The sequence below is a fragment of the Cucumis melo genome, chromosome 2 (assembly GCF_025177605.1).
Source record: "Cucumis melo cultivar AY chromosome 2, USDA_Cmelo_AY_1.0, whole genome shotgun sequence".
Classification (NCBI taxonomy): domain Eukaryota; kingdom Viridiplantae; phylum Streptophyta; class Magnoliopsida; order Cucurbitales; family Cucurbitaceae; genus Cucumis; species Cucumis melo.
Window position 1 is genome coordinate 6,618,090 of NC_066858.1, and position 16,119 is coordinate 6,634,208.

General features: G+C 33.9%; 1 protein-coding gene across 4 annotated transcripts; it reads right to left on the bottom strand.

Moving 5' to 3' along the window:
- Positions 1 to 420: 420 nt before the first annotated feature.
- Positions 421 to 5,842, bottom strand: LOC103492003 (pseudouridine-5'-phosphate glycosidase). 4 transcript variants are annotated; one of them, XM_008452152.3, is made up of 12 exons: positions 5,586 to 5,842; positions 5,393 to 5,504; positions 4,755 to 4,865; positions 3,013 to 3,095; positions 2,453 to 2,512; positions 2,283 to 2,343; positions 2,075 to 2,181; positions 1,905 to 1,982; positions 1,574 to 1,619; positions 1,091 to 1,211; positions 849 to 934; positions 421 to 663 (listed from the first exon to the last, which is right to left on the bottom strand). In XM_008452152.3, the coding sequence occupies exons 1-12, from the start codon at positions 5,676 to 5,678 to the stop codon at positions 587 to 589; spliced, it is 1,035 nt and encodes a 344-aa protein (XP_008450374.2). In that variant the 5' UTR covers positions 5,679 to 5,842; the 3' UTR covers positions 421 to 586. The 4 variants fall into 4 exon arrangements, with proteins under 4 accessions (XP_008450374.2, XP_008450375.2, XP_008450376.2 ...); XM_008452153.3 differs by having other exon boundaries at positions 1,091 to 1,208; positions 5,586 to 5,786; XM_008452154.3 differs by having other exon boundaries at positions 421 to 738; positions 5,586 to 5,780.
- Positions 5,843 to 16,119: the final 10,277 nt, after the last annotated feature.

Here is a 16,119-nt window from a genome sequence, read left to right on the forward strand (position 1 = left end):
AAACCAAAAACTAAATCTCAAATGAATCCAATAACTTTTTTTTTTTTTTTTGCTTTTTTTAGTTTTCCAAACTTGGCTTCAATTTTGATAACATTCATAAAAAAAAAAAAAAGATAGATAACAAAATAAAAAGAATACTCAAAAGTAAAAGTAGTATTTATAAATTTAGTTTGCAACATCAAAATGGTGTTATCAAATGAGGTCTAAGTTTTAGGTGCATGCAACCATTGCAGCTATGTCTATATAATACATGCTAGTTAAATGCCAAACCCACCAAACTTGATACAATTTTAAACCTTGTAGAAACAAAGTCAAGCAATAATAAGTTCAAATAAAATGGCTTTACCTTCTCTAAGAATGAAACCTTGGAGATTTCTGAAGTGCTTAAACAAAAAAAGTTGTTTACGACATAATTAAATCTAAATCAAAACTTTCCCAATCAAGAAATAGCATTAAAACAAAAGGTTAGGCTTCCTCAACAGATTGTTTTTTCCATTGGCCATACTATTAAATTATATGGTCACTGTTATTCTTTTAATAAAACAAAATTCTATTATTGTGGTCCAACTTGAAAAGTACCTTCCTGCTATTCCACTCTGAGCTTGGCAAGGGCTGCGGCAATTTTGGCACCCACAAGAGCATTGTTTTTTACAAGTGCAATATCTTGAGGAAGTTAAAGAAACCCAAGAGATAAAGCAGCAGACCATGTCCGAAATAAATGAATCGTTTTGCTCTTCTCTGTCGTATTTGAGTAGAAAAACTAAATTGTCGACCTGATATGCCCAGAATTGCATGTAGCATATTTATTGTGATAAAAATGTTTGCAAAAAGAGTCAATTAAAGGATACTTGAAGCAAGTGAGGCTCCTCCAGTGAGTTCATTCACCCTTTTAAGTAAGAATGGAGTTTCAGCATTGCCCACAATATTCTTCTCCCTAAAATGTGTATATACAAGTGGATGAGTTTCGGTATAGCTCAACAATTAATGCATTAAGAATATTGCCTAGTGATTGAAGGTTCAAATATTCGCCACACTATACTCCTTATATGTTTAGAAAGTTGCAATAAAATTTGACTTGTGGAGTTCTTACCGGGCTTCTTGAAGTGCAGTTTGTATTGCCTTCTCAATTAAGCTTCCAAAAGCTGAATGCTCATTTGGAATTGGAACAGCAATCAGAATTCCACTTCCAAGCTCAAGATTCATGTTGGCTACTGTAGAGGAAGACAATCAAAAAGTAATAAATATATAGAAGAATGGAATGAACAGCAACTATCATTTTAGATTGTCCAACTATGTGAAGAAATATTTGAAATATTTGAGTGGCGTCATACTTAGAACTCTGTAACTCAATTCCTTTGCAGAGAAGACAACAGTTCTTGTTGTATAAGTTTCCAGTGTTCTAATCTCTCACTTATACAGCAACTGAGATTTTCTTCACGATAAAGTTCCACTTTTCTTAGGTTCTTAGATAGTATATATTTGGCACAAAATCTAGAATATTGGGAGGAAAAAATAAATCTTCTTCTAATTGCAATTTAAATCAAGAAAGGTCAAAGGTTCTTCAGTGACTTGCCGATAAGCTTTGCAGCCTCTTCTGGAGTATCAACACGACAAGGTGCCTGGATTTTGTACATCATGAACAAAAACAAAACAGAAAGATTAACTTTAGTTTCAAATAATAAAAACGTTGGCCCAACATATGGCATGAGTGAAGATAACCACAAACTTATGATGGTCTTCAGTTATACCATCATAAATGAGTGAAAGTATACCTGGAATTTGGTACCATCTAGACTAAATTGAGAAAGTGGAGTAACATTTTGCCTTTGATATATAATAGATTACCAAATCATTAGAGACTTGTGGAGATCTAGAAGGCAAAAAGCAGTTCTGCATTTCAATACCTTGCAGCCACTGGTTTCCGTGAAGAAAGCAGGAAATTCATTTGTTCTATAAGCTGCAACACATACTCCCTGAGTTTCCTGTTAATAACATTTTTGGGTCGGTGAATAAATTAAAAAGAAAGTTACACGATATGTAAAAAGGTTTAGTGCAGGGAAATAGACGACTATACCAAATATTCAAGGGTCCTGGGGATGTCCAATATCGATTTTATACCAGCTGAGATGACTGCTACAGGGGTTCTTCCTAGCTCGGTGAGATCAGAAGATATATCCATTGCTGAAAAAGGCAGTTGAAAACAAATAGAGCACAAGGGAAAAGTCATTCATGGGTTTGTTGCCAGGGATTGCTTGCCATTCATCCATACAAAAGTATCTTACTTTGTTCACCATGTCTATGAACACCTCCAATTCCCCCAGTCACAAACACTGGTATGCCAACCTACAATAAATTTCCATGAACAGAACTAGTGAGAAGGCTAAAAAACTGAAAATTGTGAAGTATGTTTACGAATCAAATACAGAATAAAAAACCACAGCTACATGCTCACCTTAGAAGCAAAGAACATTGTTGCAGAAACAGTTGTAGCACCATTTCCTCCACTGGCCACCTTATAAGACACAAGATATGCAGTAATTATTTACGAAGAAAAAATAAAACTCAAAAAACAGTTCCATGAAGTTTATAACATGTCCACGGTCATATAATTAAAACTAATGGAGAAAAGGAGAAAGAATTATTATATCAAACAGCTGCCAAGATTGATGTTTTTATGATTACCATTCAAAAATACGATTTAAGTTCATACATTAGAAAAATTCCAAATCTAAATCAAACATTGCTGGAATTATGCCTATGAATGCCTCCTATGTCCTACCTATTGATGTTTTTATGTTAACAAACAACCAGAAGGATATTGGTGATCAACAACAAAAGAAAGATATCTTAAGAACTACAAAATGTTTAGGTTGCGATTTGTATTCTATACCATAAGTTACTCTACTGTTCATACAAAGGTGGAATTATGCCCAGCAAAGAGGAGTAATTGACAAAGTTCATAACCACCAGCATGAAAAAACAAGAAACACAATTGCTAAACTTAGTACTCACAACTTGTGCTATGTCCCTCCTAGCAGTCTTTTGTACTCGGTTTCCCAGAATACTCAACCTCTCCAATTCTTCCTCATTCAGGCCTGCATACATAGAGGAATCAGAAATCTAGAAGTCAAAAAAATAACGATCGAACAAAAAGGAGAAAAAGAAAAGATTTGACGGTTATAGTTCTGAATGAATAAGTTTTAGGTTAATTAGAAGAAGCATAGAATAAAAAATGCTTAAAAAAGCCCATGCAAACACAAATACCAAGGTATAAAAGGTTTCAAAAAACAAAAAACTATTTGTATGTACTCTTGCCGTCAATTGCAAGAACCATATTTTGATGGTTCTTGTAAAGCCTCCCTCACAGATGTTGTAAGAGGACTTTGTTCCAATTTAATGCATCCAAAGGGTACGGTCTCCAAAATGATTCTGTCCCTTGCAAATTCCTTGATGGAAAGTGTTGCAATACCACATTATGAAGAGATATATTTCAATTAATAACGGCTTTTAAGCTCCTTTAACAACTGCAGCGAGTTTCATCAGTTTTGAAAAAGGAGGGGTGGGGGAGTGGTAATGGGATGATACAGGGGGCTGTATACATTGAATAGTTTGAAACTTCTAAATGAGTCATTGACTACCAGGAATGAATTAATTGGATACGGTGATCCTTTGTGTGGATGAAAAGACACTCGCATATTTGATTGGAGAATAGGAGGATTGGACAAGCCCTACTATGAGCTTACAAATCTCATACTTCACCAATTACAGATGTTGGAGGCAACAATTCAAGAAAAGTTCATAGCACTCTGACACAAGGATAGGACTGAAGTACCAATGACAGTTCAAAGTACTAGTTGCACCATATGGTGATGTACTAGAGAACATGTGCTAGAGGACCATTTTATCAACGGATTAAACCATGAGGTCAAGGCTAATTCAAGCTTTGGGATTAAAATGGACTAGATCAAATGATAGAGATGGAAAAGGGAGAAGAATAATAAACTCTAACCCAGATAGGTCAAGGCTGAGTCCACCCATGAGATGATTTAACATCCAAGACATCATACATATGTGGGTTTGTTCCTAGCTATAGCCTAACCTATTTGTGCCCCCGATAGTGAACCCAATGGAAACCAATTGTCAATAGGAGAATGAATAACACAGCACAATCAATAGAGTGATTTAAGAAGTCTGAATTGGAGTTTTTGCCTCAAAGAGAAGAGTTTCTTTAATTATGATTAAAAAAAATTACTCCATTGAAAGGATACAAGAACAAGCTGCTGCTCTATTGAGGAGACAATTTAGGAGGTCGCCACCAGCCAGAGACCTAGTGCTTTGAAGGCCAAATCGACAATAATCCAGTAGAGGATGAGAAGACAATGTAGTTGGTAGGCTCCATAGAGCCAGAGCAGTGCTTAAAAGATCAAATTGGTGGGTAGGACATAGGAGCTATAATAGATATGTGGAGCAACACAGCTTCATCTTCAAGGATGCAATTGAGAGACTATACCAATACGACTACCACATCTAGAGAATATTGCGAAAAATTAACCATGTGAATGCACAAAATGGGTTACACTATCAAAATTAAAAATCAGTTCATTCCTCGACACAAAAAACAGTCCATTTACTACATCTTATCAGGATCCCAATATTCAATTTTCTGGAACTACTGATCATAAACTGTATACAATGAAACTATTATAAGCACAAGAAGTATGGATAGGTATAGAGACTGAGTAGTTAACAAACACCTACGCATGGAGTGCCATCTAAAATTGCAACAGTTGCAGGAACTGCTCCATTCTTCCTCACTATTGCTTCTACTTCCTTTGCAGTCTCCAAATTTTGAGGATATGGCATCCCTACATACAAAGAGAGAGATCAACAGAAAACTGTGAAGTAGAATAAAAAGAAGTTTCTACAGTAACGCTAATTAAATAAAAATTTTGAAAATCGACAAATAGTCAACCTTCACTAATTTTCATGCTTTCAAACTAAGAACACTATTGGATCCTACAACATAAATCATCAGAAACAAATCTTCACTTTTGCAATACCCCATATGTGTACCAAACAGGCCAACACCTAGAGTAAAACCAATGATTTTCAAATGCAATATTCTAGCTCTGAGAATCATAGACAACATTACTGTTCAATTAAATTGATTGAACCAAGGTGATCCATTACAAATATTTTTGAGAAGCACTTCATTTCATCTTGAGGTCCACATTACTCCCTCTTTTGTCCAAATCTCTACAGGAACCAGATTATGAGAGAACCAAGGCTAGAGGATGATATCAAAAGGATAACCAAAACTAGTTTTGACAAAAGAGGGTTTCAAACAATTGAACAAAAACTAAAAGGCAGTCAAATAAAACTACAGAATCACCATGTGAGATGATGGTTGATTCGAGGGCAACAACAGGATGCCCACGAGAAATGGCAGCAGAAACTTCGGAGGATATCTTAATTAAGCCTCCACCGGGAGCGTCAATAGCACCCTTCAACAATTTAAAGAAGACAAATAAGCAAAAAGCTGGGGGGAAATGGTTTTTTCAAGAGATTAATTTGAGGATTCTAACCTGTGGGTCATCGCTTGTTTTCGAGTTTGGCGAGTGAAAGTGTCTACTGAGATTAGATATTCTTGAGAGAGCTGAAGAAGAAGAAAAAGCCATTTTTCTTTTTCTCCAACTGAAAGGACTGTTTAGGACAACGTTTCCTTAACCAATTGCTTCATTAATACTCTGTTTGGAACCTAAAGAATTTCGAAGCAATTCATAACTAATTCCAAATGAATTATGTTTATTACACAAGAAAGAGATTGATTTTAAAATTCTTAATGATTTGAAATTCTGTTTTTAATTCAAAACTCCTCATATTTTATAGAATTTAAAAATAAATTACATAATTGACATCTCATTCTCTAATTTTCAATTTACACATCAATCGATAAAAACTAATAAATTTAACTTTCTTTTACTTTTCAATTAGCATCGAAACATGAAATTTTAAATACATCAATTTCAAATCTTACTCGTTCCAAACAAAACAATTAATTTAAAATCATTTCTCGAATATCAAATCACAAGATTTTTAAAATCATTTTTTCAACTTTCTTAAATCTAGGCAGAGGGTAAAGTTATTTTAAAAGAAAATGAGGCGTTTGTACGAATGACCCATTATTTAGTGCTTCAGTTTCTTGACCCCAAAATTTTGAAACATGATTTATAACCTTTCACTTATGTCACATTCTTTTTTAGGAATCACCAATCTATTGCACACGGGAATAAAAATTAATCTTGATTCCAAGCACCACAATGCGAGTCTGATTGGTGGGAATGTCCTTCGATCTTGAATTCGAGTTAGACACATCCTTTTTCTTCACAATCACAAGTACCCATAGTGTCTTTACTACTAAAATGCATCTTGAGCCTAGTTGAGCTAATGATACCTTGATTTGGATTTTAAACGATTTATATCGGGTCTGGAATGAACCTATTGTTGCACACCCCCTCCCGAGTCACTTACTCTCAACTCGAGAGACGGTGTGAAGTCAGGAAATCTCGTCCCTAGCTACTCGACGTCACTTGTTGACCCTACCCTCCAATACCATTACTTAACAAAACATGTAGAACACACAACTCTTAAGAGATAAATAATAAACAAGTCAAGTGCAACCCATTTTCTTAACAAACGTCGAGATAAGTCTTACATAGACTCTTATACACGTTTAACATTCTCATACATTGACATATTTATGAACACATACTTGACATGTGTTTACTAACCACTAAACAACAAAACAGGCACATTAGACTATCGTAGCAAGTCAAGCTCGAGGATCATGATCTCTTCCTAGAAAGTGAAAAACATTTTGGAAAGGGTGAGCCAAAAAGCTCAGTGAATGACGGTTTTGTAAAACATGCTTTTTGAAATAGTTATGTTCAAAGTTTCACTTTTTAACATATGAAAATAATCATATAAATAACATATAAGTTTCTAAAACACTTCAACTTTGTAAATCATTCTTCTCCATAAATAATTCTTTGTTTCACAAAATCGATTCTTTGTTTATTCTATACCCTAAAACTCGATCACGTTAGCTTGATAGCTCAATACTACCGTGTCAGATAAACTCAGTCATTATATTATCATGCCTAGACTCGGTCAAGATAACAAAGTAAAATCAATACTATCCTGCCTAAACTCGATCAAGATAGTAGAGTAAAATCGACTATATCCTGCCTAAACTCGGTGGTAACTAGCCAAGTGATCAGCAAAGGCCCATACCCCTAAACTCGGTCAAGATAGTAGAATGAACATGGTTTTCTTACTAAAACCTTTTTCATCAAATTCATGTTTTACAAATATCTTTCTAAAACAGCAAACAATTTTATCTCAGAAATCTCAAAGAGTACTCATAAATCATTGCTAATAAGCCCAAACATGTTCAAAATAATCAAATTGAAAACATGTTTGTAAATAGTTTTTAAAGTCATGCTTCCCTAGAAACCATTTAAATGCATAAGTTCATTCACGGATGGTAGCTAAATCCTCGACTTGTAAACTTGCCCAATTTCTCCTTATTCTGAAATAATCATTTTTATCCTCAAAAAATTCTCTTTAATTTAGAAAACATCCAAACTTCAAGCAAAAATTGCCAAAATACTAAAAAATGTCTAAAAATGGCATGTGTGCTAGGCTGATGCGTAGGCATGGGCGGGGCCTGGGGTGTGCGTGTAGAGACCCTGGGTCATATGCTAACCTCGCGTGCATGGTCATGCTTTGGCGTGTGGAATGTCAGTGGTTGTACGCTTTGTGTGAATATGACATGCCCCTCAACACCCTAACCTCCTCTGTGTGCAACACTACCCTAGTGCTCAACCCACCATATACAATGCCTAAAAACTGAGTTTTTGACCAAAATCTTACTTCTCACTTTGGAGGTTAATACCTAAAAATTCAGAACTCATATGATAAAAATTTCTTGTACAAAGTTTTTTAGAATTGTCTTGAGCATCTTACCTTCAAATTTCGGCTTCAAACTCCAAGTGATGCATTCTGTAACCTCCAAAAACTCAGCACTGCTCAAAGTTACCCAAAAAAATGACATTTTGATACTTTAGCTTTGACTATAACACCCCAGGCTCAGGATTTGGAATTTGGATCCTTAACATTCTTCTGCATCTCCTGTAACTTAGGGTGTTTATGATGGTATCAGAGAGGAACCTCTCTCAATAAGATATGGTTCAGAGATGAACCAAGTGGAAGTTGGTGGGCATGTACGCCCTGAGTTTAAGAAAAAGAATATGAATGAACAGATATCACATCTTAATGAGAGGGATTCCAATAACATGAATGTCAGGTTAAGAAAAAACTTAAAAGAATTAAAAAGTTACTATTTATACAAACAATGTGCACCTTCCTTTTTAATGGCTCGATCACAAGAACTCCAAAGTTAAGTGTGCTTGCCTCAAAACAATTTTATGTTTGGTGACTTGAGAATTTTCCTAGGATACATGTGAGTGGGGACAAAGCATACTGAAAAGGCTAGTGTTGGTTTGTGGGGGAAGACTTTCACTCTAATAAACCTTAAGACAATTAAGGATGACGTTGCCAGGTCGCAAGGGATATAGGGGAATGTTGGAGATTTGAATTCTAAATCATGGTTCGAATCTTGTTTGTGAGATGTTGTGCCGACATTAGCCTTTTTCCTTAACTCCTTTTGGTTTGGCAGTTCTGTCCAATAAACTAGACTAATTTTTGGAGATTTTACAACTAGAATTAAGCAAATGTCACCGTAGTTTTGAAGCACTTCTTCTCCAAGGTTTCCTATTTATAGAGCTACTTTGCATTCCTTGGTGATGAAACCTTCTACTCACACTTTCCACCTCATGATTGCATGGCCAACCATTGACACCACCTTCATGCACTTTACACCTCCTGCTAACCTCTTTACACCTCATCCTTGCATGTTTAATCTCTCAACACCTCCTACTTGTTGCCTCTTAGGTTTAAAGGTTAATATTTTTTTGCCACCCAACCTCTTTTCTTTAGAGGTTATTGATAGAAATAAAACATGCGTAGCAGAAATAGAATCCAAATTATACCCTAATTGCATTTAAAAAACTAAAAACCCTAAACTGTAAAAACTTTGAAATTAAGATTTTTTAGGAAACACTTACGTTTGAAGCTCTAATTGAGGTTTGAACTACCACTGAGGTTGACCCACTATCCTCCAAATAAAGAGCCGGGTTGTGGAACCCGAAGGAAGAAGGACTTGTGAGTAAGAGAGTGATGGAAATTATAGAAAAGGAGTTGGGATAAGCTTTGGTAATTTAAATTATTTTAGGTAAAAAACAAAGTGGCAAAAAGTTTTTTGAAAAATGAAAAAACTATCATTTTATAAACAAATTACATGCAAAATTTGCTTGTAAGTGAACCATTGAAGCTCAACACCTCACAATCTGCTAACCATTAGTAGTTTTATTCATCATTCCATTTTCTCTTAGTGGCCTCTTGGTGTCATCACCATGAGCCTCCACTTAGCCCACTAAAAGTTAGTGGGATTATCCAACAAAAATGTTGGATTTTCTCACTAACTTTGGTCAAGGAGCAAAATTGTCATTTGACCTTTCTAGTCAAAGTCAAGCATTTACTTTTCAGGTCAAAAATCAACATTTTGACTTTTTACCATTTTGATTTTATTGACTAATTTCGATCTCCCGAGCATGAATCTACATTCATGTTCTCAAGATTCAAATTACATTTGAATATATTGTCGGTCAAAGTTTGACTGTTCAAAGTCAAAAGTCAACATTTTGACTTTTTAGAACTTTGACTATTTTCATCTTTTTCAAGCTTCAGTGTATGAATATGCATTCATATCTTTAATATTTAAATCTCATTTAAACATAAAGCACTATCTGTAATCTAAAATTTGATGGCTATATAATATATACTTGTTGGTTTCTCTCTCCTCTTATAATTCAAAAATTCGACTAATTCCATCATACTGTTCTAAGTTTATTCCATATGAGATAGCAAGGGAACCTAATGAACCTATAGATCATGGACTCCAACGATCCGAGATTAACTGGCTAAACTCTTTTATACCGAGCTAATCAATATTCGTTATCTAACGGGTCATTCCACTAAAGTCTCGTAGTTACACTCCCCTCACTATAGATATATTTGTGTCCATTTGATATAACCATGGTCAGCAAGTTAATTCTTCACAGGTTGTTTGTAAGCTCGACTAGGTAAGAATATCGTTTTACCCCCCAGACTACATCTTGCTTCTTAAGTCTCCATAATCCACTATTGAACAACTGGTTCAAGGTCCAACCTATAAATCTACTCCCTCTTGAGCTAATGAGAGGGTGGGACTCCTTGTTCAAGACTTGGATTCAGTCCTTAAGGGAACAACTTATATATTAACCCTAAAGCGGGTAAGAGTGAATTCGTCTTACACCTTATGTTCCCAACTATCCACTCAATCCGAAATAGGAGGCTTATTGAGCCAACGCCAATGAGTTGCCTCCACCTATATAGATTTAAGGATGATCTCATGTGAACAAGAGTTCACAGTTAGCTCAGGATTAAGATTAAGTTACCTAGATCATCAATAATCGAGATAGTTAGTTTTAAACAGTAAAACAACGTTATAACGTAAAAGTGAATATTTCATGGTTTAGTCAAACCCTTTACATAGGATGCCCTCACTATCATGTATCTACATAACGATTCAGGATTAACTTATTTGTACTAACTACAAAGCAGGTCGCATCCATAGTTTCTTTTAATAAAGCGCCTAATCTTTATTCATATACTATAGACTATTTATGTTATATACTCGAACTTAATCCATGTTTATGTCTCTACATAAAGTTCAAGTTTACTCAAAATAGCCTCGGAACCTTAGTTTATTGGATCTAAGATTATAGTATTCAATTTCTCAATAACAACTTTATTGATTAGAATATTATCACAAACTATAAGTTTTAGGACATAAATTTCAACAGTTATTTGGACAGTTTCTGCCACCTAGCCCTTCCCCTCACATGTCCTATCATGTTGCATAGCCTAGTCTCGTGTGGCTTGTCTTGGCGCATGGTGGTACTACTTTTTTGAGGTCTATATTATGAGATATGTGAAATATTACAACTTACAAAAAAGGAAATACAAAAAAGGAACACAGAAAAGGGGGCAAGCTGCAGAGTATGAGTGCTCATAATCTTTGGCTCTAATTTTTACCTTTACGTCGAGGGAAAATGGATGGGGAACTCTCTCTCTCTTTTTCAAACTCTAACCTAAAACAGAGAAATGAATGAAGGAAAAGCTTTTGCTATCTACAATAATTTTTGCCAAAATTCGCACACATCAAATAAAGAAGAAGCCTCAATTTATAGGCGAATCATGATGTGACAGGATAGTGGTAGCAGGTAGCATAGGCTCTAATTAATTTTGATAAAGCTGAGTCGGCACCACATAGTTCTTTTATCAGCTTTACAAATATTCGTGCCTACTTCATGTTTTCACGCCAACCACGCTTTTGTCTGCTAGTGCTTCATCTCACCTAGCTTTGCTATAGTGATCGCTTAGTTGGTTCATGCACATCTTTCTCACCTAATATTTTAATCGTCAGGTTGCTCTTTATCTTGCCTAAAATCATTCAATAAGACAACTAAAATGCGATAAACAAGCATAAGGTTCTTTTATGATTCACAATGCACAACTTGATCAATGTACTTACTTTCCTACATGTTTCTTCCAAATCTACGCATTAAGGCTTCATTATTCTTCTTAAAAGGCTATAGCTTGTATTTCTACAAGTTATCACGTTGCCCATCTCGCGTGGGGAGGCTTGGTCGCATGCTAACCCCTTTAGAGGTTCTTGACACTTCCAAATCGCCTACCTTGCTCACCTATGTTATGAAATCACAACCATATCAAAGCAAGAAACATATATATCACACGTATATTATAGATCTGAGCCCAATAAATTCACATTGTCTCCTTAAGATAATTTACTTACCCTAGTGCTGGAGTTACAAAAGTAATCATTGTCTCCCAAGATATAGAATAAATCATCTTTCTTTTAGAAGTAGCACAACTTCCACAAGATCAACGAATGAAATTTTATGGATGTATTGAACCTCAACTATTTTGAAAATATAGAGAAATACAAGATTTTTGGAGAAGGCAAAAGATTATAAACATAAAAAAAAAATCTCCTTCCAAATTTAAAGAAAGCACTTAATTTAAAGACTTATCGTGGCCATTCGAATAGTTGTGCCCTTTCTTTAATTTGATTATTCTCATGAAGTGAAACAACCATTCACAAGGGACACCATTCATTCCAACAATCTCCTCTATAAATGGTAAATTAGCAAATAAAGATAGAAGATGAAAGAAAACATTCAATTTTTTTCCTAATGGAGAGTCTCCATCAGGATAAGTAGCAAAAACTTTGAACTTTCTCTAGTGAGCATCAATCAAGTTTACTTAGTTAAACAGTAGACATGATGCCTTGAACTTTCAATCATTCTAGAGTAAACTAAGACAATAGATATCCCACAGTTTCTCACGATAACAAAGTTTGTTCTCATAATTGTGTCCATTTAGCCACTGGTCTCATGAATATTTTAAAGAATTCACCTTTAAAATTCTCATAGAAGTGACCCTTTCACACTCGCATAGATGATTTTGATAAAAAGCAACGTATATGCTCTTTTCATTAATAATTACCACTTATAGAAATTATTAAAAGCATAATGCTAACCCTAAAACCAAACTAGCACTGCTTTATCATCTTTAGAATGGGTAATAGTTTAAATTTTAATCTAGTGGTCATTACATTATCCTTAGATCAGTTTGCTCTTTGAACCTAGATTTTGAAATCTCTAGTCAACTAGGTTGAGTTGCCTCTTTGATTAACTTCATATTATAGGCTTTAATCCCATTCCTTTTGCTGAACTTTCAAACAACTCCTTAGTTAGGCCTTTCGGTACCGGTGGATCCACAATATTATTTTTCGACCCCTCAAAGTTGATTGTGATAATTCCACTAGAGAGTAGATGTCTGATTGTATTATGTCTTCGTCGTATATGTCAAGACTTACATTATGCATAACATTTCGTGCCCTTCCAATAGCTGTTTGGCTATCACTATGTATACATATCGCAAGTATCAATTTAGACCAATTGTTAAGGATTGCGATTTTAGTTTTGAAATATTATATTTTTCATGGTAACACTAGCATAAAATATTATAATTATATTAGAAAATTGTCTTTCTCCATCTCTTTCTCCTTCTTACAGACATAGTCGTCTTCCTCTCCATTACTTCTTGATGCTAAAAAAATCCTAAAAACAAAGTAAATTAAAGCACTTTTTAGTCTCCTTCTTTACCCTTTTTGCCATTCCCCATCTTAATTTCCTTTCCCCCTTGCTCTTTTTTTTTTCTCATTTTTGTATTGTAGCTACCACTATTTCTCTAACTTCTTCTCCTATTATGTGACAGTACTACTTTCTACACGATTATAGAAAACAACAAAACATAACCTGAGGAAATGTCGCGCGACAGCGGGTGAGGAGTTTCGAGGACAGACGTAGGCAACGATTGTCGGTGACAGACGACAACATTTGGAGATGGCCGGCGGCGTTTGGAGACTTTGAGAAAGGTATGTGTGAGGTTTGGAGATTTCGGGGAAAACTGAAGCATATCTTTTATTAAATATTATTTTAATAAATTTAAATAAATTTTATTTTAATAAATTATTTAATGTTTTTACCTTTTATAACAACAAATAACTGTCACGAAAAATTAGAATTCGAAATCAACATTTTTTCCTGCCAAAAATGCGAATTTTGACATTTTATGACATTTTTTTCTTCTCTCCTTCCAATTTGGGTTGTAATGAAGTGTCATAGAATGTCATTTTTCTTGTAGTGTTCATATGTACAAAATATGCTAAATAACATTTGTTTTATTAATTATAATAAAGTGAGAAAAAATTCAACCTACCTTTATGTACCTTTGGCAAAGGAGATGATAGAAGCTCGTCCTGATAACGTGTTGTGCAAATGAGCACAACGGGAGATGGTTATCAAGAGAATATAAATAAATGTATGTATGTATGTACGTATGTAGGTATGTACGTATGTGCGACGTATGTACGTATGTAGGTATGTAGGTATGTACGTACGTACGTATGTATAATAAAATAAATAAAATATAAAAATGCTCCAAAAATCCCGACTAACTCTTAAACTTTTGGGTTTCTCTAATTTTACCAAAAAGATGTGTAAGAACAAGATCCACAAAATGCCTCTATTTATAAGTCAAATGCAAGTAGGAGGTACATTACATGGACACTAATTGTATATATTGGTAGGACATATGATAAGTATAGGAGGTGGATTATACGAACACAGGACATGTTTAGGACTAAAGAGGTAATGTGGGGTGTATGGGCTATAATAGCTCACACACTTGTTTGGGGTTAGAATTAGTTTTGGTTGAGGATTAAGATTAAGATTTCAAATAACTCACGCTCTTACTATTTTTTAACCCTAAGGGGGTGTTTGTTTCAAGGATCAGGAACTTCATGGATCGACTTTCAGACACTGCCTTTGATGATCGTTGTTGGTCCATCTTCGACCAACACTTTTGTTGACTCCATCGACAAACTTCCGACAGCCAACTATGACGACCGCCGTCAACTAATCTCCGATCGACCTGAAACTTTTTTTAATAAAAACACTCTTGATATGTATAACAAACCAAAAAAAAATTGTATATACAAATACTTTTAAAAAAGAGTTATCAAACTCATTTGTGTTTTTGTTTTAAGAAGTTTTTTATATCATAAGTGTTTAAATAAAAATAACTTAAAAACATTTCTTCTAAATCATTTCAAATACACTCTTAGTTTAATTATAATAATATTTTTTAAAGTACTTTTTCTCATTTTTCTATTTGTTTTTCTTTTGAAGTCTTTTTATATTATCATTATTAAATTATATTTTAAAAATAATATATCTTCCCTTCTTTGTTTAAAATCGACATTTCCTTCACTTTGGGAGATAGTGTTAGTGTATACATAGTGTCAAATATATATCAAATAAACTTCACATACATGATGTTATATTAGGCCACATTTTAGGCTATATGTGTAGAAAAAATCTCTAATTTAGTCCAATAACATTTTCTTATATTTTCGTTGGTTTATTTAATTGCCTCGAAGACTTAGAACTCTCTTTTAAACTTAAAAATTACAACGTTGGAAAAAACTCGGTGGTCAAATTAAAAATTAAAATTCAAACTTTGTGATTCTTTTATTCTTCAAATATAATTTGATAAAAAAATGGGGCATTTGCAAAAATAGTAAAAACTTTTATGATAATAGGACCCATGTCATTACATTTTTTAAATTGCAGAATAGCAAATTTAAAAGCGGATAACCTTCTAAAAGCTTTTTGATAGCCTTCTGATAATCGTATGATAGCCATATGATATCATTAATTACTTGTCATATTTGTCATATTCGGAATAAGCAAAAGAGATGTGGTATGGGCTGTTTTTTCTAAATATTTTTGTTATCCGATGCAATTTCCTCTAAAAATTATGTTTCCAATAATTGATTTCAATTTTAAAATAATAGTCTTTTCAATTTGAAGTCAGCATATTATGATAAAAAAACTTAAGATCTTTTTCAAATTAGTTAAAGCGACAAATGTCTAGGAAACTTTATTTCAAAAACCTAGTAAATAAAATACCAAATTATTAAACAAGTTAACAAAATAACTAGAGAAGTGGAGGGTAAAAATTAATTATTTTTCAAAATAATAGTAACGATAAATAAAAACGATCTAGAGAAAGAAAAAAAATGAAAAACATTTGTATGATAAAGAATAATAGTAGAAAAATTATATACGGTCTAAAATAACATACATTGTTTAATTTACATACTCTATAATTCAGACTGTAACAATATGTAGGAGAACAGGTCAGATTTATCCCAATAGAAGTAAGAATAATAATAGTGTTTATAATGTTATAACATCAAGTGTAGTATGTAAAGTAATATGAAAAATCACTCCAAACACAGAT

Excerpts from the sequence above, each read along its gene's own strand:
- LOC103492003 (XM_008452152.3), bottom strand. The coding sequence starts at position 5,678 with ATGGCTTTTTCTTCTTCTTCAGCTCTCTCAAGAATATCTAATCTCAGT. Across the intron at positions 5,505-5,585 it reads AAACAAGCGATGACCCACAG|GGTGCTATTGACGCTCCCGG; the intron begins GTTAGAATCCTC and ends AAATTGTTGAAG. Across the intron at positions 3,096-4,754 it reads AGATGGCACTCCATGCGTAG|GCCTGAATGAGGAAGAATTG; the intron begins GTGTTTGTTAAC and ends CTATGTATGCAG.